General features: G+C 47.3%; 2 protein-coding genes across 2 annotated transcripts in view; one reads left to right on the top strand and one right to left on the bottom strand.

The window, feature by feature from the left end:
- SLC36A1 (solute carrier family 36 member 1) overlaps nucleotides 1–26,648 on the top strand; it is a 286,800-nt gene that overhangs the window by 208,285 nt on the left and 51,867 nt on the right. The window lies entirely within an intron of this gene.
- SPARC (secreted protein acidic and cysteine rich) overlaps nucleotides 13,652–26,648 on the bottom strand; it is a 22,591-nt gene continuing 9,594 nt past the window's right edge. The window contains exons 2-10 of the mRNA XM_082456757.1: nucleotides 26,026–26,095; nucleotides 24,458–24,520; nucleotides 23,771–23,858; nucleotides 22,252–22,373; nucleotides 20,291–20,411; nucleotides 18,402–18,535; nucleotides 17,584–17,732; nucleotides 15,347–15,495; nucleotides 13,652–14,880 (exon numbers count right to left, since the gene is read on the bottom strand). Coding sequence (XP_082312883.1) covers nucleotides 14,852–14,880; nucleotides 15,347–15,495; nucleotides 17,584–17,732; nucleotides 18,402–18,535; nucleotides 20,291–20,411; nucleotides 22,252–22,373; nucleotides 23,771–23,858; nucleotides 24,458–24,520; nucleotides 26,026–26,082 — 912 coding nt within the window. The 5' untranslated portion in view covers nucleotides 26,083–26,095 and the 3' untranslated portion in view covers nucleotides 13,652–14,851. The remainder of the gene's footprint in view (nucleotides 14,881–15,346; nucleotides 15,496–17,583; nucleotides 17,733–18,401; nucleotides 18,536–20,290; nucleotides 20,412–22,251; nucleotides 22,374–23,770; nucleotides 23,859–24,457; nucleotides 24,521–26,025; nucleotides 26,096–26,648) is intronic.

Genomic DNA, 26,648 nt, shown 5'->3' with positions numbered 1-26,648 from the left:
CCTGGAGTTGTGCAAGGTGAAGCAGCCCTGACTGCATGAGCAGCTCAATCCGCATGAGCCTTCAGGCTCTTAGGATCCTGATGCTAAGTGACTTAGAAGTAGAAAGTCTTCCTCAGGGGCTCTGATGATGTCAAGCCTCTGTCATCTTTGAGAAGCCCAAGGGGAACTCTGGCCCCTCTAGGGTGTCTGCACTGATCCCCAAAAACACTCCCTTCTCCCAAACTCTTTCATCTGAGAGGTTGAACCAAGTGGCGGCAGACGCTCCCTCACTCTCTCCTCCCTTCAGGCTGACACTCTCTAAGCCTTTAAGCAGCTCGTAACTCCATCATCTCAGTGCCCCTTGGAAGGGAGCAGCCGGCAGATTAAGCGATTCTGGGATCCAGGCGCCGAGGAATTCGGGGCCTCTCAGGTTTCTTGGCAGGAGTTACAAGTGCATGCAGAGACTCTTCTGCAGAACAAGTGAAAATAATTCCTTCCAGGGGCAGAAAAAGGCATGCTTTTGGCACAGGACTTCATAAGATGTTATCTCAAGAGACCCGCATGGGAGCCCTGGGAGGGAAGGCAGAAGTTGCTGAACCAGGTGGAGAAATGGACAGACAGGCGTGGAGAGACTTACAGGGTTCCTTCCCACAGCAATTCAGGGACTGGGTCTGCTACCTGGCAGCCTCTTGCATTTTCCACTCTCCTGGGACTGGAGGGAGGGAGGGGAGGGGAGTGGAGAGGAGCAGAGACCTGCTAAAGTTCCAGGTTCAGTCCCACTCCCCAAGCTGGACATCTTGGAGGAAAAAAAAAAATCACAGATTTAGAAAGTTAGGACTGCAAGGGACCGTGGGTATCATCCAGTCCAACCTTTATCCCATGGATGAAAAGACTGAGACCCCAAAGGTGAGTACTTCCCCTTGCTGGCCAGCAGGGGAGGTGGCCTTCTATGCCAGAGGAGGAATTGGAATGGATGCATTTTCAAGGACACTTTGGCAACATCTGTCAATGTTTTAAACACACGTATATTCTTGGACCCAGAAATTCCACTCTATGAATTCATCCTACAGAAATCCTTGCACGTGTGCCCAGAGCTGTATGTACGAGGTTCACTGTAGTGCACACTTTGTCGGTGCAAGAACCCCAGAGACAGCACAGGGTGTGGGTATCAGTAGGTGCAGCATAACCTGTGGGGCATTTGTTTTATGGAATACTGTGCAGGCACTCGGAGGAGGAAGGAGGCAAATATACATCATTGCTATGGGAAGATTACTGGTGATATTTTAAATGAAAAATAAAGCACACAATAAAGCATATGGTATAATCCAATTTGTGCAACAAAAAGTATATATACATATGTATGTACACACATATATTCTTGTGTGTTATTATGATATTTCCAAAAAGATATATAAAGAGTATTAACAGCTGAGGAAATGAAATGGGAGCTGAGGAGAAGACCTTTTAATTACATTTTATGTCCTTCTGCACAGTTTGGAGTTTGCTGTTGGGTAGGTTTTTATTATGTCCATGATACTTCATGATACTTACAGGCACAGGAATGATGACATTATAGGGCTTTGGGATTCTGCTTCTGGAATTCCTTTCCTGGCTGTGCCACTAAGAGTAGATATGGAGCCACTTTCCCTTTTCCTCCCTGAGACTCAGTTTCCCCACCTGTAACATGGTGTGTGTGTGTGTGTGTGTGTGTGTGTGTGTGTGTGTGTGTGTGTCAGGGAGTGTGGTGGAGCAGGTGATCCCTCAGTGTCCTAGGGGCAGACAGGCCAGGCTGCTCCTGGCAAACCTCCAGAGTTGGGGCACACAAGCCTGGGAGTTCCCATTTGTTGTGTCAGGTTTCCCCCTGCTGGCCTCTCAGGAAGTGCTCAGGAAGCTTCCAAGAAAGAGGTTCTCAAGGGTGGTTGTACCGCCCCTTGGGTGTCCTTTGGAGACGTGTGGAGTTGTTTGGGGATATGGCGGTGTTGGGGGGGGGGCGCAGCTGGCATTTAACGGGCAGGGGCTGAGAGACCCTAGGCATCCTCCAAGGCTTGAGACAGTCCTGCACAGTGAAGAATTGTCTCACATCCTGCATGGTTTTTTTGTTTTTTGTTTTTATAAATTTATTTATTTATTATCTTTGGCTGCGTTGGGTCTTTGTTGCTGCGCGCAGGCTTTCTCCAGTTGCAGTGCGCGGGGGCCACTCTTCGTTGCAGTGCGCAGGCTTCTCATTGCGGTGGCTTCTCTTGTTGCAGAGCACAGGCTCTAGGCACGCGGGCTCAGTAGTTGTGGCTCACAGGCTCTAGAGCGCAGGCTCAGTAGCTGTGGTGCACAGGCTTAGTTGCTCCACGGCATGTGGGATCCTCCCGGACCAGGGCTCGAACCCATGTTCCCTGCATTGGCAGGTGGATTCTTAACCACTGCGCCACCAGGGAAGTCCCCTGCATGGCTTTTGAATGAACCAATGAAGAAATCCTGTTCATAATTGTCTGAGCCTGAAACTCACTCTCCTTTACAAACATTAACAAAGTCTTTTGCGTTTTTGTTTGTTGCTGTTCTGTTTTGCACTGTTTTAGGGTCTACTGAATTGCAACCATCCTGTAAATCGATGATGCTTGCTCTTTGCTTTGTCTAGAACTTTACCAAGAGTTGTTCACCATCTCATAAAACCACGTCATCAGGGACACCTATGTGGTCCCCATTTCCACCCACTTGTATCTGCGTGCATTTGTAGCCATATCCCTTGGCAAATCCGTAACCAGAGAGACCTGAGACTTCTTTTAATAGATGGAGAGCTAAATGTTACTAAATTAGCAGAGGTATATGAAATGCAGAGGTTTTATTTTGTTTGTTTTTTATTTTCTAATTTTTTCCAGCTTTATTGAGATATTACAGATATATGACATGTAAGTTTAAGGCGTAAGTGTGATGATTTGATATACGTACGTATTGCAAAATGCTTACCACACTAAGGTTAGTTAACACCTCCATCCCCTCATAAAATTACCTCTTTTTTTGTGTGTGGTGATAACATTTAAGACGTCTGTTAACAACTTTCAAGTATATAACACATTTTGATTATATTCACCAGGTTGTAGATTAGATCCCCAGAAATTATTCATCTTATAGCTGGGGGTATGTACCCTTTGACCAACATCTCCCCATTTTCCCCAGCCCCTGGCAACCACCATGCTACCCTCTGTAAGTTCAGCTTTTTTAGATTCCAGATAGAAGTGAAAACATACAGTGTTTGTCTTTCTCTCTTAGATTTATTTCGCCTAGCATAATGCCCTCAGGGTCCACCCATGTTGTCACAAAAGGCAGGATTTCCTTCTTTTATGGATGAATAACATTGCAGTCTGTGTGTGTGTGTGTGTGTACACATTTTCTTTTCTTTTTGTTGAAGTATAGTTGATTTACACTATTGTGTTAGTTTCAGGTGTACAGCAAAGTGATTCGGTTATATTTTTTTCAGATTATTTTCCATTAAAGATTATTACAAGATATTGAATATAGTTCCCTGTATACAGTAAACCCATGTTGCTTCTCTATTTTATGTATAGTAGTTTGTTTCTGTTAATCTCATACTCCTAATTTATTTCCCCTCCTCTAACCCCCTTTGGTAACCATAAATTTGTTTTCTATGTCTGTGAGTCTATTTCTGTTTTGTATACAGATTAATTTGTATTATTTTTTAGATTCCACATATAAGTGATATCATGTAATATTTGTCTTTCTCTGTCTGACTTACTTCACTTATTATGATATTCTTTGGGTCCATTCATGTTGCTGCAAATGGCAATGTTTTATTTTTTTATGGCTGAGTAGTATTCCATTGTATATATATACCACATCGTCTTTATTCATTCATCTGTTGATGGAGATTTAGGTTGCTTCCATGTCTTAGCTATTGTAAATGTGCTTCTGTGAACATTGGGGTGCACATATCTTTTCAAACTAGGGTTTTTGTCTTTTCTGAATATATGTCCAAGAGTGGGATTGCTGGACCATATGGTAACTCTATTTTTAGTTTTTTTTTAAGGAACCTCCATATTATTTTCCATAGTGACTGCACCAACTTACATTCCCACCAACAGTGTAGGAGGGTTCCCTTTTCTCCAAACTCTCTCCAGCATTTATTATTTGTAGACTTTTTGATGATAGCTATTCTGACAGGTGTGGGCTGATACCTCACTGTGGTTTTGATTTACTTTTCTCTAATAATTAGCTATGTTGTGCATCTTTTCATGTGCCTGTTGGTCATCTGTATGTCTTCTTTGGGGATATGTCTGTTTAGGTCTTCTGCCCAATTTTTTATTAGGTTGTTTGTTTTATCTATATTGAGTTGTATGAGCTGTTTGTATATTTTGGATATTAACTCCTTGTCGGTCACATGGTTTGCAAATATTTTCCCCCATTCCGTAGGTTGTCTTATTGTTTTGTTGATAGTTTCCTTTGCTGTGCAAAAGCTTTTAAATTTGCTTAGTTCACATTTGTTTACTTCTGCTTTTATTTCTTTTACCTTGAAAGACTGATCTAAGAAAATATTGCTACAATTTATGTCAGAGACTGTTTTGCCTACGTTTTCTTCAAGGAGTTTTACTGTGTCATGTCTTTTATTTATTTATTTATTTATTTATTTATTTTACTATTTTTTTTGGCTGCATTGGGTCTTTGTTGCTGCATGTGGGCTTTCTCTAGTTGCGGCGAGCAGGGGCTACTCTTCGTTGTGGTGTGCGGGCTTCTCATTGTGGTGGCTTCTCTTGTTGCAGAGCACAGGTTCCAGGTGCGTGGGCTTCAGTAGTTGCAACACGCGGGCTCAGTAGTTGCAACACACAGGCCCTAGAGCATGCAGGCTTCAGTAGTTGTGTCACATGAGCTCAGTAGTTGCAGCTTACAGGCTCTAGAGTTCAGGCTCAGCAGTTGTGGCACATGGGCTTAGTTGCTCTGTGGCATGTGGGATCTTCCTGGACCAGGGATTGAACCCATGTCACCTGCATTGGCAGATGGATTCTTAACCACTGAGCCACCATGGAAGTCCCATGTCTTATATTTCGATCTTTAAACCATTTTGAGTTTTTTTGGTATTTGGTGTGAGGGAGTATTCTAATATTATTGGTTTACATGTAGCTGTCCAGCTTTCCCAACACCGCTTGCTGAAGAGACTGTCTTTTCTCCATTGTGTATTCTTGCCTCTTTTGTCATGGATTGACTGTGGGTGTGTGGATATAGTTTTGGGCTCTCTTCTGTTCCATTGATCTATGTATCTGTTTCTGTGCCAATACCATGCTGTTTTGATTACTGTAGCTTTGTAGTATTGTCTGAAATCTGAAAGAGTTATGCCTCCAGCTTTGTTCTTTTTCCTCAGGATTACCTTGGCAATTCTGGGTCTTTTGTGGTTCCATATAAATTTTAGTATTATTTGTTCTAGTTCTGTGAAAAATGTCATGGGTATTTTGATAGGGATCACATTAAATCTGTAGATTGCTTGGGTAGTATGGCCATCTTAACAATATTAATTCTTCCCATCCAAGAGTATGGGATATCTTTCCATTTCTTTGAATCATCTTCAGTTTCCTTTATTAATGTTTTATAGTTCTCAGGGTATATGTCTTTCACCTCCTTTGTTAAGGTTGTTCCTAGGTATTTTTTTTGACACAATTTTAAATGGGATTTTTTGGGGTCACTTTCTGATATTTCATTGCTAATGTAAAGAAATGCAACATATTTCTGTTTATTAATCTTGTATCCTGCTCCCTTGCTGAATTTATTTATCAGTTCTAATAGTTTTTGTGTGGGGTGTTTAGGATTTTCTATATAGAGTATCATGTCATCTGCATATAATGACAGTTTTACCTCTTCCCTTCCAATCTCATACATTTTATTTCCTTTTCTTGTCTGGTCATTGTGGCTAGGATTTCCAATACTATGTTGAATAGAAGTGGTGAGAGTGGGCATTCTTGTCTTGTTCCTGAATTTAGCAGGAAGGCTTTCAGCTTTTCACCATTGAGTATTAAGTTGGCTGTGGATTTGTCATAAATGACTTTTGTTATATTGAGATATGTTCCCTCTGTATCCACTTTGGTGAGAGTTTTTATCATGAATGGATGTTGAATTTTATCAAATGCTTTTTCTGCATCTATTGAAATGATCATGTAGCTTTTGTCCTTTCTTTTGTTAATATGGTGTATCACATTGATTGATTTGTGTTATGTTGAACCATCCTTGCAGCCTGGGAATGAATCCAACTTGATCATTGTGTATGATCCTTTTTATGTATTGTTAGAGTTGGTTTGTTAATATTTTGTTGAGGATTTTTACGTCTATATTCACCAAACTTATTGGCCTGTAATTTTCCTTTTTTGTAGTGTCTTTTTCTGATTTTGGTATTAGGGTGATGGTGGCTTCATAAAATGAATTTGGGAGTGTTCCCTCCTCTTCAGTCTTTTGGAATAGTTTGAGAAGAATAGGTATAAGTTCTTCTTTGTATGTTTGGTAGAATTCCCCAATAAGTTGTCCAGTCCTGGACTTTTGTTTGCAGGGAGTTTTTTGGTTTGTTTTTTGGTTTTTTTAAAATTACACATTCTATTTCACTTCTAGTGATTAATCTGTTCAAATTATCTGTTTCTTTGTGACTCAATTTTCATAGGCTCTATGTTTCTAGAAACTTGTCCATTTCTTATAGGTTGTCAAATTTGTTGGCATATAACTGTTCATAGTATTCTCTTAATGATTTTCTGTATTTCTGCAGTACTGGTTGGTATTTCTTCTCTTTCATTTCTTGTTTTGTTTATTTGGGTCCTCTCTCTTTTCTTCTTGGTGAGCCTGACTAGAGGTTTGTCAGTTTTGTTTATCTTTTCAAAAAACCCACTCTTGTTTTTGTTGATCTTTTCTATTGTTTTTTTTAATCTCTATTTTATTTCCTCTCTAATCTTTATTTTTTTCTTCCTTCTGTTGACTTTGAGTTTTGTTTGTTCTTCTTTTTCTGATTCTTTTAGGTGATAGGTTAGGTTATTTATTTGAGATTTTCCTATTTCTTGAGGAAGGCCTATATTGCTATGAACTTCCCTCTTAGAACTGCTTTTGCTGCATCCCTTAGATTTTGTAAGGTTGTATTTTCATTGTCTCAGGTATTTTCTGATTTCCTTTTTTTAAAAATTTATTTATTTATTTATTTATTTATGGCTGTGTTGGGTCTTCGTTTCTGTGCGAGGGCTTTCTCTAGTTGCGGCGAGCGGGGGCCACTCTTCATCGCGGTGCGCGGTCCTCTCACTATCGTGACCTCTCTTGTTGCAGAGCACAGGCTCCAGATGCACAGGCTCAGTAATTGTGGCTCACGGGCCCAGTTGCTCCGCGGCATGTGGGATCTTCCCAGACCAGGGCTTGAACCCGTGTCCCCTGCATTGGCAGGCAGATTCTCAACCACTGCACCACCAGGTAAGCCCTGATTTCCTTTTTGATTTCATTGTTGACCCACTGGTTTTTCAGTAGCATGTTGTTTAGTTTCCATGTGATCATTTTTTTCTACATTTTCTTTATCCATTCATCCATTCGTGAACATTTAGGTTGTTTCCATGTCTTGACTATTGTTAATAATGCTGCAGTGAGCATGGGGATGGAGATACCTCTTTGAAATAGTGTTTTCATTTCCTTCAGATATATACCCAGAAGTGGGATTACTGGATAGTATGTAAGCTCTATTTTTAGTTTTTTGAGGAACTTCCATACTGTTTTTCATAGTGACTGCACCAATTTACAGTCCCACCAACAGTGTAGGAGGGTTCCCTTTTCCCACACCCTCACCAGTACTCATTACCCTTGTGTTTTTACTGACAGCCATTCTAATAGACATGAGGTGATATATCATTGTGGTTTTGATTTGCATTTCCCTGATGATAAATGATGCTCAGCACCTTTTCATGTACCTGTTGGTCATTTGAATATCTTTTTTGGGAAAATATCTATTCAGGCTCTCTGCCCATATTTTAATCAGATTGTTTGGTATCTTGCTGTTGAGTTGTATGAGTTCCCAGTATATTTTAGATATTAATCTTTTATCAGATAGATGGTTTGCAAACATTTTCTCCCATTCTGTAAGTTGCCTTTTTATATTGTTGATTGTTTCTTTCACTGTGCAGAGGCTTTTGAGTTTGATGGAGTCCCACTTGTTTATTTTTGCTTTGGTTGCTTGCACTTTTAGTGTCATACTTAAAAAATTTTGCCAAGACCAACGTCAAGGAGTTTTTCCCTGTTTTCTCAGACCCAGTGTCCACCTGCCCTTTTTCTTGGTTACAAGGCTTTTCCTACTCTGACCTTGCCCCACCTCTCATTAATTAATTAATTATCATAACAAATTCACTGAAATCTTAATATGTTCCAAGAAATGTACTCAGGGTTAGGGGCACTGCAGTGAACAAAAAAGATCAGGTCCCTGTTTTCATGGACCTTACATTTTCATTGGGAGAGGGGTGTCAGGTAACAAAAGTTAATAAACAAGATAATAATTATAAATTGTGATTATTGATATGAAGGAGAGAAAATGAGAGTAAGAGGGGTAGATCTGAAAGATCTCTCTGAGAAGGTGACATTTGAATTGAGTCCTGACAGTGGTGAAGAGGCAATATTTTCATTACTAATGAAAAGCTACTAATGAAACTGTTTTAGTGTGCCTACTAATGAAAAGCTGGGGAAAGAGTGTAGTTCCAATGGCAGGGACAGCAAGTGCAAAGGCCCTGAGGCAAGGCAGACCTCGGCTGTTTCAGGAACACAAAGGAGGCCATTGTGGCTCCAGTATAGTGGCTGACGGGTGTGTGTTAGGAGACAAGGCTAGAGGGGTCATTTATTAGACATCATCTGTAAACAAGACACAACCCTGTCTCCTGGCACTTACTTTCCCATCTGCTCAGACTGCTTGCTTCCTGACCATGATACTTCCCTCTACTTCTCTGAATCTTATCCACCTTTCAAGACCAGCTCCTATCCATCTCCTCCCAGAAACTCCCCTGATTCTCCCAGCTCTTAGACATGGGTGATGGGGGGGGACACCTAGTATGTGTTGAAGCAGGCGGCTCTGTTCACTCTCTTGCCAATGTTTCTCAAGGTCTTATGGTTTCTTATGGTCTTCAGACCACCTGTATCACAGTCCCCTAAAATGTTCATAAGTTTTGAAAGTGTTTTTAGTGAAATGTTTACGTTATAGCAAATAGAATTACGTATATTTATATGCTCACTATCTGCTTTTAAGAACTTTACCATTCATCCATATTTGCTACAGTTCTGTTTTTGTTTCTTAAGAAATAAAACACGTTACAAATACAGGTGAAGCCTGAGTGTTTGTCGAAGTGCAGATTCCAAGGCCCTAGCCTGGGTCTACTCACTCAGAATCTCTGGAAGTAGAGCTGGCAATGTGCATTTTTAACAATCCATCCTCCCTCCTCCTCTCTCACCCACCACGATTCCTATGCATAGTGAAGTTTGACAATTATTGATACATGCTAGTTAAAATCTGCCCCATCAAGCAGTTGCCTGTTCTTCCTTATAGCCAACTCAGGAGGTCTTAATCTTTGCTATGCATCAGGGTCACCTGGGGAACTTTTAGAAATGCAGATGCCCAGTCTCCTCCCTAACCTTGTCAATCAGATTGGGGCAGGGATGTCAGGCAGCTCTATGACCCAAACCTCAAAAAGGTGGATTTTTGATGGTTGCCAGGGGTGGGGAGGAGAGGGGCATGGAGTGAGGAGGACCCATCTCCCTTGTTCTGTTTGAAACACTGCTAGGATCAGCAAAGTCATGTTCAGATATCCTTCCACTTGCTCTCCCCCAGCATAATGTCAACAAGTATTTTCCATGCGCCTGAGTGCTGGGCAGAGCTGCTAGCAAAAGACGTTGGTCAGGTATTTGTGGGGAAGAAGACCTGACCCATATCTGGGCTGCAGTCCCAGCTCAGACATTAACTCAATGGGTAGACTGGAGGTTGAGTTGCCAGATTTAGCAAAGAAAATGACAGTATACCTGGTTAAACTTGAATTTCAGATAGCTAACGCATAATTTTCTAATAGAAGCATGTTTTAAACATTGCATGGGACATACACTAAAAAAAAAAAAAAAAATTGTTGTTTATCTGAAATTCAAGTTTAACTGGAAGTCCTGTGTTTTATCTGGCATTCCTACCTGAGGGGGTATCTTCTGCTCCTGCAAACCTCAGTTTCCCCGTTTGGAAGATGAGGGGGCCTGGGCTAGATGACTTCTGTGGGTTCTTATGGCTTGGATGCTTGTAGCAGTCAGTTTAGATGCATCCCACTGTTCTGGGAGCCCTTCTCCCCTGCCTCACCAGAGGGCGCCCTGGCTCAGCTCAGCGGGCTCCAGGCCTATGGCTCAGGGAGCAGACTGCTCGGTCCCTCTGGCTCTGGGGGGCCATCTGGAAACCGGGTTGCTAGGCTTCGATGGCCCCAGGTCCTTACTCATCCCTAGGATAACTTATTCAGAAGGAGAGATGGGGAGATCTCATAGAGTCTCTGAAGATGAGACCATCTCACCCAGCTCCCCCTTTACCATTATATAGAAGGGGAGACTGACCCTGGAGGGGAAGGCACTTGTCCAGGCTCACACCCTTGTCCTGGAAACCAGACTTCTGATTCCCTATCCAGAGCCTCTTCACCTCCTTAGGGTGCCCTTATTTCTGCTTCCTGCTGGACATATTTTAGCCCTTGCAGTCTTAAAGCCAAAACCAACGCAGATGCCAGGCAGCCCAGCACAGCCTAACAACTGTGACATGCCTGAGTCCCTTCTCAAAGGGGATGTGGTCTTGAAACCTTACAAGTGAGAGAGGACCCAGGGATAAAGGACCAGTCCAGGCAGTGGGGAAAGAGCAGGCCCCTCACATTTAAGTTGGGAATATCGTCATCATCATCATCATCCTCCTGACCATTATCATCAGGATTTTACAGGTGAGGAAAACAAGCTCAGTGTTTGCTCATTGGACTAAATGGGGCTCAATCCAGTTCTGCAGCAGATGTTGGGAGGGGGGGAGGGAGGGAGGCTGGCTTCTGTTACCAGGATCTAGATGATCTCCAAGGGACCCATACCCCCTTCAAGGAAAAGAGGAATTGCTCAAAGGGAGAGATACCCACCACTTTGGAGCAGGAGATGATTTTAGGAGACTTACAGATTTGGCATGAATGAACACTGAATTAAGTGTAATTCAGTTCTCTTCTGGATCATTGGATTATCAGAGAGAAAGTCTCTTAGATTTCTTCTTTTGACAAGAAACAGAGCATCCCTCAAGCACAGGGCACATTCATAATTGGGTGACATTTTTTTCCACTGTATTTTTTTAAATTTATCTTTAAGGTTTATCTCTATTTATGGTAAATGATACTGGTTTCCCACCCAAGGTAATGAGATAAGTTCCTTTAAATGGTAAGTTTTTGTTTTGTTTTGTTTTTTGTTTGTTTTTAAGAGATTTGACTTAAAGGGAGGAGAAGCACAGATAGAAGGAGAATGTGAAAACACTGCCTTTGAGGATTCTGAGGGCCCCTCTCACCTCAGCTGATCAGTGTTGCTGCAGCCAGCAGGCAGTGAAGCCCCACCCTGTCCTCCCAGGGCCCCAGGCTGATTCATGCTCCTTGCCTCTCTGATGCTGCCTTTCCCTAGAAAACTCTGAGAAACTCCCTAGAGGGAGGCATCCAGATATGGGGGAGAAAGCTCTGGATTCCAGTTCCCCCCATTTTTCATTGCCTCGTCACATGGTCAAGTCAATCTCCCTGAACCTCAGTTTCCTCATCTGTGAGTAAGTTGGTGGCAGAGCTGTTGTGATAGTGGGTGCTGTGTGTTGCACGGGTGATCTGCCCCAGGCTGACAAGGACTGCATCCTACAGTCTCAGGGAAAATGTCACATCACATCTCCCTCCCGACCCAAAGGAACAACCCATCCAAGCCATGTTCCATCAGAGCTCTTGGCTTTATTTCCCTTACAGCACATGTTTCTACCCCAAATGGTCTGACTTGTGCATTGTCTGCTTAGCCAGAATGAAAGCTCCAGGACAGCAGGGGCCATGCCCGAGCTTACTCATGAGAACATAGAACATGCCTAGCGTAGTGCAGGCATCTGGTAAACGTCATCGAATGAATGAATGAGCCGTTACCGAAATATACCCTATCAGTCTCTGCCTAGATTCCCAGAGATTATGAGACTAGTGCTGGTCTTGAGTTCCTCAAATGGCCAGAACCAAACTGGCCAGTCTCTCCTCCTTCTGGTGTGAAAACAGAACACCAGAATACAAGTTTATGAGATGAGTTTTATGATTTTTTTAATGAGTTTGTATTATGTTAGTAGTTTGAAAATAATTTAAAATAAGTGAGGAATAAACCAGCTCTAGGCTTGGCATCTGAAGACCTAGCTCTGTGGTCCGTTGCAACGGAGCACACTTCCTGGAACTGTTTCTCTGTCTCGAAGGGGGGTGCCTCAGAACACCAGCCTGAAATATCACACCAGCGTGGTGGGCACACAAGAGCTTCGAAATGTACTCTGTGGACTTAGGATGCCGTTATCTTTCCAGAACCAGAGTGTTATATTTAAAGCCATTCTAATCTTGTCTCTCTCTTTCTCTGGTTTAAAACCCTCCAACAATTTCCCATTGCAAACAAAAAAAATAAAATCCAAACTCCATATCATGGCCTACCAGACTGCAGGGTCTGGCCTCTGCCCACCTCTTCAGCTTCATCCAGTATAAGCCCTCGTTTTGCACACCAGCCATACTGGCGTGGGACTCATAATGCTCCCCATCCCCTCAAGACCTTTGCCTGGGCTGTTCCCCCTGCCTGGAATGCCCTTTCCCCAACCTCTCCCCTCTCTCACCTCTGCCCCTCCAAACACTTCATTCCTTCTCTTCCTCTGTGACTCAGCTCAAGTTTTCTCAAGGAAGCCCTAGAACAGCCTTGTCCAATAGAACCTTCTGTATTGATGAAAATGTTCTGGATCTACCTGTTCAGTAGGGTAACCATTAGCCACGTATTGCTATTAAGCACTTGAAAAGTTTCTAGAGTGACTGAGGGACTCAATTTTAAATTTTAATTAATTTAAATTTAAATCTCAATAGCCATGCATGGGTCGTAGCTACCATATGGGATAGTGGGACTCTAGAATAATCCTGTGTCCTCCTGTGACACACACTCCTGGTTTCTTATACTCTCCCTTCAGTGTACCTATCACATTTATATTTATTTGTACATTTTTAAATCCATTCCATATTAGACTGTAAAAGCCAGGAGAACAAATGCTTTGTCTGCTTTGCCACATTTGTGCCTATAGCACCTGGAATGGGATCTGTCCAGAGTAGGTATGTCATAAACATTTACTGAAGGGATGGATGGTTGAATGAGTGAGTGGTTAGTGAAGGGAGAGAGTTGCTTAGCCTGGTGCTCTGATAATGAAGTGCAGTCATGAAAAAGGTCAGCCCCCAGGTCATAAAATTAAAAGTAAGCTAAATCTGTGCTTATAAGCACCATACCTTCCCTGTGTATAAGCAAGCCTGTGTGTGTGTGCACGTGTGTGTACAAAAGCATAAAAGTGTGTTTGCAAAACTTTGCATTTGTACAGTTGTGTATGGACACGTATGTCCATGTGTTGGCATGTCAGGGAAATGAGGTCACTAAGACACATGCAAAACCACTCAGGAAGGCAGTTTCTAAGTCAGTACTTTTTATTTTGAAAGATTTGTCAAACTCTTCACATCGTGGTGAGAGTTTACTTGATTAATAAGAAGCAGCTTTTTCATGAAATGCTTGGAGGTGAACGAGTTCTCAGCCTGTGAGATCCGACCATCCCATTGACTTTGAAGTTTCTTTTGATTAATAGAAAGAAAAGAGAGGGGTGAGGGAGAAGAGGAGCAACATGCTAGCAACCAAAGGAAAGATCTCTCATGACAGCCATCCAGATGTGAAAAAAGAGGAAAAAACCAAAAACAACCCTAAACAAAACCGATTCACCAACTGCACTTTTTCTGTTTTACAACATTCTGAGCCTCACTTCTTGATTTTGGCCTTTCTGGCTGAAACACCCTCCCACTCCTGCATCTCCCAAAGACAGTTCGGAGGGGAGCAGCCCTGTACAATATGGTGATCTGCTCCCCAGAGGTGTGGTGGATTCTAGAGAACTGATGGTCCACGGCTCTGAAAAGTTTGAACAAACAGCCTCATATGAAAAGAAACAGCACTGAAAAGTGAGGGGGTCGGGGAATGGTGAGGAACCGGGTTTATGTGAGAGTTTATGTATTCCCAGAACACAGTCTTGGATTCTTTCTCTCAGTTACAGCCCCGGGCAAACAAGATTTGTTATCTGCGGTTCTGGCTGGTGGGTTCTGCAGGTTTTCCCCACCACTGATCCTCTAGCCCCAGAAACATCCTTGCCAACGTCACATGTCTATTACTTCCCTTTGCCCACCTTCAGACCGCGTAGGGATGACCCCCTGGCAGCCAATTCCCTGAAATAAAATTAACACAAAGTCTGATTCGGTGAGTATTAGTTTCAAACAGAAAAGTAGAAAATCTAAAGATGCAACGTGTGCTGAAGGCAGACTTGAACAGATCAAAATTTCCACCTATATGCCACTAAGACGATGGGCAGAGGTGCAAATGTTAAGACAAAAGTGGGACCATTAGTAGATGAGCAAGAGGCCGTGATAGCTGAGTTACAGCTAAGAATGGCATGACTTGGGTTAAAATTTCCATGTTTAGCACCGTTAATGTACTCATTTAAGTCTATATTAGCACCTTGACCCCAGGCAGAACAACAAACCATCCAAACATTTTAAACATTGGGGAAAACAGGAAGGGGAAGGTCAAAGAGAAAGAATCTGGTTCTGCAGGTGGAGACGTGGATTTAGATCACAAGATCCTTGTCGATGTCCCCTGTAAAGCAAGAAGAAGCAGCATTAGACTTGGAGGTCGGTGTTGATGAAGATGTGCTTCCCAAGGAGTTGGCGGATCCCACCCATCCCCGGGACCAGGGGCCAGGTGACCAGTCCAAGGTCACCCAGGGAGCCTATGACTGAGAACTTTGGTCTCCCCCTCCCTGGCCGGTCCTTGTCACTTAACACCCACTGCCAAGTTACACTCCCTGTCTCCTCTCCAGGTGCCTGCCACTTCCCAGAGGAGTGCTAGACACAGAGTGTGTGCTGATGCTCGAGGAAGGGAGAGAGAAAGAGACACCCGATGGATGGACAGAGAAGGATCAGGAAGCCGCCTGAGAGAGCGAGGCCCACCCAGGCGGGGAGAGCAGACAGAAGTTAATGAGGCACAGAGAGCAGAGATAGACGGCAGAGAGGGCAGCGAAGGGGGAGGGAGAGGACGGCGGCCCCTTTGCTCAGACACTCACGCTCCTTGATGCCGAAGCAGCCGGCCCACTCGTCCAGGGCGATGTATTTGTCCTTGTCCAGGTCACACGTCTCGAAAAAGCGGGTGGTGCAGTGCTCCATGGGGATGAGGGGCGCACGCAGTGGGGCTAGCTCGGTGTGAGACAGGTACCTGCAGGGGATGAGGTGGGGGAGAGCCTGAGAGCCTGAGAAAGCCCCACACCCCTGCATGGGGAGACCTGCCCCTCGGGGCCGAAGGAAAGGATGTTCAATGCAAGATGAGAAGCCAGAATCCTGGGTCTCCTCCTCAACTCTGCCACTGACCTGCTGTGTTTCTGAGAGCACAGCCCTGGCCCACCCTGAGCCTCGGTTTGCCCCTCCATCAAAGGGGGAGGAGTTGACCATAATGTCCAAGGGCCCTTCCAGTTCTGATGTCTGTGGGTTCATAACGCACGTCTCTTGGTGCATTTGTTTCCTAATTGGCTAAGATTTGAGGGCACAGAAACTTAAACTGAAAATATTCAGCATTTCTGCTATTGGTAGATCAAAATCTGGTATGGAACAACAATGCCTGTTTTCTGTGGACACACATTTACACAGCTGCAAATGCACATTAAAGAGGCTAAAAAGAGATGCATCAAAATGAAGAAAGCGCTGACTTCTGGGGAGGAGCGTGGGAAGAGACTGGGACTGGCAGGGAGGGTCGATGGAACTTTATCATTTGTATACTGTGTCATGTGTGAGAAGGAGGCCTTTTGATTTCTCTCCCACTGTCCTCCATTCCTGTCCTTCCAGCTGGCCTGGACTCCGGAGCACATGTATGATTTTTTTCCTTGTTCCCCAGAGCCCTCAATTAGTTGTCCTCAAAACACTCTTCCCCAAGGGACTACAACTTGACTCCAATTTCCTCTCTGACCCCCCCAGGCCCTCCTGCCCCACCCAACTCATGGAAGGAATCACACACTGTTTGAACTGAACCCTCCCCCGCTTCATTGTATACCAGTGAGAAAACTGAGCCCCAGAGAGGGGCGGGGACTCCAGCAAGGTCACCAGGCAGCTCTGGGACAAGGAGAGGGGAAGGATGGATCCCCTGACCCAGGCTGAAGCGCTTTCCCAGACTCACAGTCCTTGCAGCTCCATCCAGAAGCCTCCCTCCTGGCCCCTTCCTTGCTCAGCCTGAGCTCCAGATGTTCCCCTGACTTCTCCCCTCCCCTCCCCTCCACAGTATGACTCAGATGGATCCCAGGCTCTCTCCGTGGGAAGCAGCAGGGAGTTTCCCAGTGCTCAGGAGACCCCAGGCCCCCCGGAGCACACACAGGGTGGGCAGATTCCAGCCACAGGGGCTGGACCAGGAGGGAGCGGTGAGCTTCCCCGAGGGGAGCATCCCTGGGCACAGCGTGCGAACAGGGTGGCCTTCCTTTCCGTGCTGCTTCAGGAACATACAGCAAAAGAAGGCCAGAAGGCGGTAGTGAGGGTGACCACCCCTGCTCAGCTGCAGGTGCGCCAGCTTCCACCTGCAACTTCCAGGAGCCTTCTTTCCTTTTTCCTTCGATTGTGAAAAACTGATCATCACCCAGAGTGTGAGCTCCATGGGGGCAAGGGCCATGTCAGTTCTGATTACTGTTCAATCCCCTGCCTAGAATCATGCTGGGCGTGTAATAGACACTCAGTAAGTGTTTGTTCACTGACCAACTCCCTGCCTATCCTGCAGGGCAGTTACACAGCACTTCCTAACTCATTTCGACAAGGGGCAAGAGCGTGATTGCTTGCCTTGCCTTGGGGATGGGGCTGGGTCTGTGAATTTCTTAAGCACTTCCAGGGCTGGCTTTCCCTGTTAGGGCTGGGTCTCAGGGTCTTGCTGAAGGACCGTGAGCACACAGGCTGCCCCACCTTGGCTCTGCCACCTCCCAGGAGTCTGGCGTTCCTTCCTAGCTCGCTCTCCCTCTGTGAATGGATACCCCAGGCCTACACTCACCGGGTTAAGGAGGGGTTTTCAGTTCCAGTGGCTTCTGCCTCTTCTGGCAGGAGGGAGTGTCTCATGGCCTTCTTCCCCCGCCCCGGTCCTGTATCCTTTCTCCTACACCTCTCCCTTCCTGCCACAGCCCTTAGGCAAGCCGTGGACTCTAGGGCTGGGAGCAGCAGAGGCCCCTGGGAGGTTTTCTGACCACATCTAGTGCAGCTAGCAGCGCTGACCCACGACTGTCCACTCCAGGGCCAAGCCAGAGCAGCTCCCCGGGATCCGGGGGGCCTGGGGTCTTACCCATCGATGGGGTGCTGGTCCAGCTGCCCGAACTGCCAGTGCACAGGGAAGATGTACATGTTGTAGTTCTTCTCGAAGTCCCGGGCCAGCAGCTCCACAGGGTGGTCTCCGGCTTCCAGGCGCTTCTCATTCTCGTGGATCTTCTTCACCTGTGGGAGCAGAGACGCGTGTGACAAAGAGTCCGGGGAGGCTGTCCAGAACAGTCAAGGCCCCTGCCCCCTCTGACAGGAGTCCAGAGCTGGCAGAGACCAGCCAAGGCCAAGGTTCAGAATGAGGAAGGGAAGTGGCGTAGATGGGTACCAGCATCTCGTCCACAAAAATGAAGGCCTGGGGCGATCTCAAAAGGCTCCCCATAGGGCTGCCACATCAGAATGACTGGGGAATATCTGCAGATGCAGCTTCCTGGGGCTTGCTTCACAGAGACACTGATTCGGTGGGCCTGAGGCGGGGCCCGGGAAGCTGCATTTATCAGTATTCCTAGTGCTTGGTATGTCCATTAAAGTTTAAGATCCACAGACTCAGAAGGAAAAAGGAATAGAGTTATTTATATCTCTTATGGAGACAAACAAAGTGAGCAGGTCTTTTTGTTACAGGACGTCTCAGAGCCTTTAAGATGTGAACGTACTCTAGGAGCCTTCAAAGGCAGCAAGGAGGGGTCTGTGTCCTAGCGCCCAGAATACAGGCACTCTTTGGAGTGGGGATGTGGGCTTACGCTTGGGGCTCTAGATCTAGGAATGGGACTGTGGATCCCAGCCAGCCTGGGGCCAGGAGGCGTCCCGCTCAGGCGCCCTGGGACAGGATGAAAAGACACCACTCACCCGCAGCTTCTGCTTCTCGGTCAGAAGGTTGTTGTCCTCATCCCTCTCGTACAGCGTGACCAGGACGTTCTTGAGCCAGTCCCGCATGCGCAGGGGGAACTCAGTCAGCTCCGAGTCCAGGCAGGGTGCGATGTCTAGGGCCCAACACACAAGGATGGTCAGCAGAGACCCTGATTCTCCCTGCCTGAGGGCCAACCTGCTGGCTGGGCGGCTCTCCCCCGCCCCACGCCCTCCTCCAGCAAGAAGCTTCAATCAGCCACCTTGATTGCAGCACAGGGCTCAGCCTCTCTGGGCCACAGTGTCTTCACACCTTTTGAGCAAAAGAGACTGTGTGGGGGGAAGAATACTCTGCAAGTGGACAAGTGCAAAGGCACGTCTGCTGTCCCCTTGGCCTTCATCTGATCTGTGGAGGGAAATGGTTCCCTCCAATGGCTCTTGCATTTTTCTGGGTGTTGCGCCCTGAAAACAGAGGCCAGGACCCACGATGATGATGTTGACTCTTGAGGGGTGTTTGAAGCTGGAATACTGAGGAATAGCATCCACCCATAGGCCCCGCTTAGCTGGGGTGGGGATTCAGGTATGCTTAATCACCAGAACATTCTTAGCGATATGATTCCATCCTGGTCTTTGGAACTTAGCGTCCCAGAATGTCAGACCTGGAGATTTCATCCAAGTCCACCCTCTTGTTGGACATACTAGAGGTCCGTGTGGAGAGAAGGGGCTCGATTAAGGCCACACTGTCAGAGCCTCATCCAGCACCAGAGCATGTGGGTGCCTGAGGGCCTAGGGGTCCATCCCTCCCTCATCCTTTCACCTATGGAAAGCCCCCTCTGTGATTAGGACCACAACCTTCTTTACCAGCAGCTGGGGAAAGGAAGAGAAGATCTGGGTTGGAAACGCTAGGAGTTGGAGGGAGTGAGTGATACGCCCCAGAGGACGGGAGAGCCGCTCAGCACGTGTGTCAGTCTCACTGCCCAGGAATTCCTACCAGCATTCCTCCCACTGCCCTCCTTCTCCAGACTGTGCCTTCTCATTTCACACCCTTGGCCCCGTAACTGGGAGAGCAGGGCTGACCACAGGAGAATCTGGTTCCCCCTCCTCCACCTTTCTGCACGCTGCACACCTGAGGCAGGTGAGGGGCCCTCCCCAGTGTCATCTGGTGCCAGGATGTACCAGACACACCGCGTGGATGTTGTCTTGGAGGGGAGCAGAGGTGGCCTTGGGTGTTTCAGATGATAGGGAGGCAGCCACGCTGAAGCAGCAGCCTGGGCCAGCTGAGACTGCACCTGGGATCACTAACAAAGGGCCAAACGACACCCTGGCATCCCTTCCGCCAAACACCTGGCTCCCAGGTTTCTAGAAGAAGGTGGTGAATCATATGTCTTATGCGGGCAGACAGGAATGTAATGCAGTAAAATGGCCAAGGATATGACAATATTGAGTGACAGGGCCTAAGGGGAACTGACAGCCTTGCCCCAATTTTAAAGCATTCAAATTCAAGTATTTTTAAAACACTTTATAGGCCTAGGTAGAACATCACTTTTGCTTCACAATGCTGAAGCAGGAAAGATTGTGGTTAGCCCTATAGAAGAACTTCCTCACCTTTACAGAAAAGAAATGAGCTGTCTTGGATGCTAGTGAGAGGCTCCAGAAATCCTCCCTGATCTTGTGCTCCCACAACTGCTCAGTTCTTCCCTGGACATGTCCTGAATGCAGATACCTACTCGTAGACAATCATCTCATTTTATAAATGGGAACCCTGAGGCTCAGGGAGGGGAAGAGATTTGCCCAAGATCACACAGCACAGGAGTGGCAGAGCCAGCCTCAGTGCCAGTTCAGTGCCTTCTCCCTGAGATGGGAGGCTTGGCAGGGTCTGAGGAGAGACTCACATTTGCAAGGCCCGATGTAGTCCAGGTGGAGTTTGTGGCCCTTCTTGGTGCCCTCCAGTGTGCACTTGGTGGCAAAGAAGTGGCAGGAAGAGTCGAAGGTCTTGTTGTCATTGCTGCACACCTGGCGGCAAAGCATAGAGGACCTCACCCTCATTCCCAGAGCCCTTCGCTAGTACCGCCATCCTTGCCCATTTCAGAGATGGGGACACTGAGGGCCAGGCAAGGAACGTGATTAGCCCAGGGTCATACAGTGAGTTAGTGGTGGGGCCCAGACAAGAATCTACTCTTTGGGCTCCCAGGCCAATGTTCAGCCCATGCTGAGATCCACTGCTGGTCTCTGAGCAGTGGTATGACTGAGTCAGGGCTGAGACATGGGAAAGCAAACCTGGGAGATATGGAAAGGATGAATTGAAGGTGAGGATGGGTAAAGGGCAGGGTGTGCAGAAGAGTTAATACAGCAGGCCTGGGATTGTTATCCTTAGAAAGGCATGCTTATGATGTTGGCCCTTGGCTGGAGTCTGAAAACGTGGCTGGTAAACAGTTCCCTGAACTGTTAGAAAACTGTCCACAATGATGAAAGTGGCTCACTGTGCCTAGATTGCTTGTACAAACAATATGGTTCATGCTGAACATCTGTTTTCCTGCTTGGAGTCTGGACTTTGGGTGCATGCTAGGGAGAGGATGTCTGTGTGACCAGCCCTCAATTAAACGTTGGGTGCTAAGTCTCTAAAGGGCTTCTTCCTTGGGCAGAAGCCTTGCTCACATGTGGCTACATCTCATCTTTGTAGCTGGGGAAAGAGTGGGTTCTGTGAGACCCCTCATGGCAGGGGGAGAGTAAGCAAGACTGTGCATGGATTCCTCCACACTCTGCCTGTATCTTGTTCCCTTTTCATCCAGCTACGTACCCTTAAGTCTTAGCAGTGAGTGCAACTGTATGCTGAGTTATGTTGGTCCTCCTAGCGAGTCTCTACATGAAGGGGTGGCCGAGCAGAGATGCCGTGGGCTGAACAAAGGCAGTGGCAGAGTAAGTGGCTGTGTCAGGAGGAGGGGAGCCTTGCGTTGAACATCCTGCACACGCTTATTGCTTATATATCACTGCAGAGGGAGAACTGATGGGCATTGGTGACCAGTGCGGTCGGGGGTGAAGGGGTGACGAGGAGGGAAGAGTTGACAAAGATGCTAAAATTTGGAGCTCAGAGGATAAGTTGTACTGGGGAGAGATTGAAGATGGAGAAGCCAGGTGGGAGGTTGTGGGAATGGTACTGGTACTCGATTTGTTGCCCTGAGCTAGGTTACCACTAGCACAATGGTTGCCATGCATGGGTACTCAATAAGTATTTCCTTGGATGGATGGATGGATGGATGGATGGATGGATGGATGGATGGATGGATGGATGGTTGAGTCCTACTGGAGGTATAATGAACAGGTTTGAAAGATTTTTAAAAATAGCACATATTGAGAACTTACTAAGTATCAGACATTATCTGACAAATCCCCACAATAGCCCTATGAGATAAAGTCTATTTCTGTGCCATTTTTAGAGGTGAGAAAACTTGGAGAGGAACATAGCTAAGATCCCACACTAACAACTGGTGGAGATGGGGTTTGATGTAAACCTTCTGTCTGACCCAGAATGCACATTTTTGGACCTGATGCTTTGCCGAGCTGCTCCCACATACAGAAAGCCCCTCTCCCGGTGCCTGGCGGTGTTGATGTATTCCCTTTGGAGTCTGAGTAGAGTTGGAGGCTGGTGGCGCCACGTAAATTCTTGCTGGTTGCTGGAGTCCAGGGACGGGAAGAGCCTCCCCTCCGACTCGCTTGCTTGCTGTGACTACACCTAGCGAGGGGACTGCTGAGACTGGAGCTGCCCCGTGGGACCACCAAGCAGCAGTGTTCTGGGCAGATGCTCTGTGTTCTGAGGACCCCAGCCCCCCGCCCTGCCCCTGTCCCTCAGGCTCACCTTCTCAAACTCGCCAATGGGGGCAGGGCAGCTGGTGGGGTCCTGGCACACGCACATGGGGGTGTTGTTCTCGTCCAGCTCGCACACCTTGCCATGTTTGCAGTGGTGGTTCTGGCAGGGGTCTGGTGGAGCGCAAGGGCACCCGGTTAGCACGTCCACCCCACCCCACACGGATCCTTGGGCAGAAGTCCTAGGCTGTGGCCCCCACTCGGGCTTTGAGCAGCCCTGCGTCCTCCCTTCTCTTCTGCTGAACCCAGCAATCGGCATGTAGGGGAGCAGCTGGCTCAGCCTGGGGATTAGAGATTCAGCCTGAGGTCAGGGCCAGGCACACTTGGGGGGCTGGGGGCTCAGTCTGGGACCCAGGAGCGCCAGGTGCCATATAGCTCCCCCAAGGATGGAAGCAACCATTGTGTCCTCAGCTGTCGGTGGATCAATCATCGCAAGGCATTTTGGGATTTTAGAATAGACTTTCTAAAATGACTTGGAAAGCCAGCTGTTGTCACGGAGCCAGGGAGCTGTGAGGCCCAACAAAATAGACTTGAGTGGCTGTAGCGGAAAAGGGAGCAGAGCCCCAAGGCCCACACTGAACAATAGAGCCTGCCTGTGTCTGGTAAACACTGGATGAGGGGCGTGGAGGGGAAGGAACATGACTCAGTAGACGCCCCTCTGGTCCAACGAATATTCTGTGCCCTCAGGATGCGAGCCCGTCTAGCCTTTTCCTCCTGGTGCTTGTCTGGGGGTATCAGAGTCATCCTTTGTTGGATGCCTGCCCTGCCAGGCCCTGGGCCAAGGGCGCTTCTGCTTTATCTCATAATCCTCTGACAGCCCTGGGGCAAGCATCTACCATCTTCACCCTTCCCCAAGTAAGACATGAGGAAGCTGGGCTCAGAGAAGCTTCGCAGGCTGTCGGAGGGCATCGCAGAAAGAGGCGGCAGTTTGGAGGCAAGCCTTGTTTGGTTCGCATCCAGAGTCTGTCCTATTAGCCCCTGGGGTACGAAGCATCTCCACTGTGTGGGATGGGAATGCTGGCACTGTGGGTGGGAGACAGAGGCCCTGGGTCATTGCGGTTGCTCTGGCGCTAACTCCACGGGTAGCCTTATGTGAGTTGTGTCAGGTTTCTAGGCCTTATTTCCTCACGGCTGTGTGAAAATCAAATAAGCTCATGAGTGTGAAAGCTTCTGGGGCCAGCGAGTGACCAGATGGGACTGGGGACCTCAGTGGGAATGTGAAACCCAACTTTGGAATTATAGTAAAGAGCTATAAGGGGAGAAGGCCATTTGCAGCTTGAGAACTTCCCTTCCTGACACTCACGGCCTGGCTATAAATAGGTCTTTCCAGATTCCAGAAAATAATCCCAACCTTTCAGTCAAGGCAGTTTCTCCTCCACGGCCCATCCTGCAGAGAGGACCGCACCCTGCATTTCCTTGGGAAGGAACTTCATGCACGCTGGGCCCACGCTTTAGGCCCAGGTGGCAGAGGGCAGAGGCTTCATGTGACAGGACACGGGGAAGGGACCTACTTTCAGCCACCACCTCCTCCTCGGCTTCCTCAGCACCTTCATCAAATTCTCCTACTTCCACCTGGACGGGGTTGGTTCCCACAGGTACCTGGGGTGGAGGGAGGAGAATGAGTCAAACGGCCCTACCCCCATCCCAGACCTGGAAGAAAGGGGCAAAGGCTGGAGGGGGCTTGCCTGGAGCCTCAGGTACCCACAAAGGGATGGGGAGAGACAAGCTGGAGAAGGGCACTGGGTCTAGGTCACAGAGAGCGCAATTGCCAGGTCCAGAAGTGAGACTGAATCTTACAGGCCGCTGTGACTCTAGGGCCCCAGAGCTCTATGGAGATGCCTCAGAGGCCACCGGGGGGGTCAGGGCAAGAGGGGGTGCCAAGCTCTCCACCCTTCCGGCCACACCAGAGCAGCTCCGCTTTCATCTGTTTGACATATGGGGAAGACCGTGGGTGATCATCTGAGAAAAAATGTCCCACAGCTTAAAAAGTAAACAAAATTCAAAATCATAGCTCCCAACTGTTAGGTTCCATGGAAGGTTTGGGGAGCATTCAGGAGTGTGTCAGGATTGGGGGATACACAGGATTTACATCTGTGCCGTGCCCGTTCCAGCAGGAGACCCACAGCACCTGTTTGGCTTTCTCAGGGAGCAGATGTGGGCAAAGAGGGGCCGCAGGTCTGGGGTCCCTCCCCACCTACCTCGGACACCTCAGCCACGGTTTCCTCGACCACCTCCGTCTCATCAGGCAGGGCTTCCTGTTGCTGTTGGGAAGTGAAAATAGGGTTTGGAGAGGTCAGGGCCAAGGCCAGCTTGACTGCTCAAGTGCCTCGGCCTGGACCTCTAAAGCTGGGGAGTTAGGAGAGCGGCTCGTTGGAGACCCCCAAGGCTGTGCACTTGGGGGTCTCCAACGAGCAGAGCCCCTCAGGAACTTCTGTGAGTAGGGATGAAGGCACAGGAGAAGCCAAACACGGGGGCCCTGTGGGGCTCTGGAGCACCTCCCTTTATATTTATATCTGGAGCTTCTATCTAAGATTTGGCTTGGAAAAGCATTTCCGCTGCTTAGGCTCCTATAAAGTCTGAAAACCGCTAATGCAGACCAACTCCCTTCATCTTACAGATGGGAAAACTGAGACCCAGAGGGGATGAACACTGAATTTTAACAGAGGTCATTATCTTCCCCACAAGCGTGATATCATCATCATTATTATTATTATTTGGCGATTCCTTCTTGGAGTCAACTTGTAGTTAGAAGAAGCAAGATAGCATATGACTTTGAGGTGCCTGGCTGCCTGGGGCTTCTTCTAAAAGTCATGCTAACTTGCCAAATCTTTTGCCAAAATCTCACTGCCTGATCACGATTGCCAGCATCTACCATCATCACACCTTCTAGTGAAGAGAGGGTGAGGGAATCATAGGTGAAAGAAACTTTTCTTTGCCCGCTTCACGTTTCTCCCTCCGTCTTCTGGTCACAGCTTCCAGCGTAGCAGTGGATGACCACTGCTGGCCCTCTCCATGCGATTCTTGGAGGGCCTGTCAGTCAGGGTGCCTCACAATCCCTTGGCCAAGAAGCAGGCCCAGGACCCAAGCTCAACTAGGTTGGCTCTCCTTGAATGTTTTTAATCTTCTTGACACATTTTCTCAAGATGTGAAAACTGTCGGAGTAGAGACATTCAAATGGCAACACCTCCATGACCGTCCATTAGATCTTACCTCCATGACCGTCCATTAGATCTTACCTCCCAGATCCCAGAGCTGCCCTTTTCTAGTTCTCCCCAAGGCCTTGGATTTTATCATCTACCCCTATATCCTTTTCCCTCCTAAATTAGTCAGATTGGAGTCTGTTGCTTGCAACCAAGTAGCCCTCACTGATTCAGAAACTAACGCAGCCCTCGCTCTGTGGCTTGAATCCCTTCTATCATCATCCCCATCAGCATCCTCCCGCTCTGCTAGAATTCCTCATATGACAAACAGGTCACTTCCTTCTAAAGCAATTCTAGTCCCTTTCTGGGAAGCTCTGATTGCTAAAAAGTGCGTCTTCATGTTACATGGAAATCTCTCTTCTCTGGAATCTCCACCCAATGGTCCTCATTCACTTTTTCTTCTGAGCTTATTAAAGAAAAAAAAATTTTTTTTTTTTTTTATTTAGACAGTTAACTCAAGATGGGGAAGTCTCTGTCCCTTCAGAGCATCTAGGGCTGGCAGATTTGATGCCCCTGGGCTGGTGGTGGGAGGTAAGACCAAACAGATGTGACCTTTAGGTACTTACAGGGGCTGCCAAGGCCCACCCGGCCAGGCAAAGGAGAAAGAAGATCCAGGCCCTCATGGTGCTAGGAACCCTGTGGGGAGGAGAGAGAGGGAGAGTTCAGTGAGGGGGAGGTTCCTTTTTGTTTGGGATCTTAGTTCCCTGACCAGGGATCGAACCCGCACCCCCTGCATTGGATGTGTGGAGTCTTGACCACTGGACCACCAGGGAAGTCCCCAAGGGGGAGGTTTCTTGATGGAGAGTCCTTGACGCTGAATTCCTGTGATATGCAAGGTAATTTTAGATGGTCCATGTTAAAGGATAGTGAAAGACACGGGAGTAAGTTGCTTCTACTCATTTCTCTTTCAATCCTGATTATATGAGAGAGTCTCAGTTTGGTGCTAATGTGTCTTTAACACCTAACACTCATCCCTTTTGAACCGAGAGTACGCCTCTGGCTCAGAGCCTCCACAGGAAACTACATCCAGCTGGAATTCAGTAAATTTGTTTTGTCTCCTTTGTGTTTAGTTTTACAGTTTCCTTCTATTTATGACAACGGTACACAGATTTTTCCATTTATGGTAGTGATCTTAAGTCTCCTTTCTCAATACATTTATTTAAGTTTTTAAAAAGTGATTCGACAAAGG

The sequence above is a fragment of the Balaenoptera physalus genome (genome assembly GCF_965194825.1).
Source record: "Balaenoptera physalus genome assembly, chromosome: 3".
NCBI classification, from domain to species: domain Eukaryota; kingdom Metazoa; phylum Chordata; class Mammalia; order Artiodactyla; family Balaenopteridae; genus Balaenoptera; species Balaenoptera physalus.
This window is presented reverse-complemented; position numbering and strand designations above follow the sequence as displayed.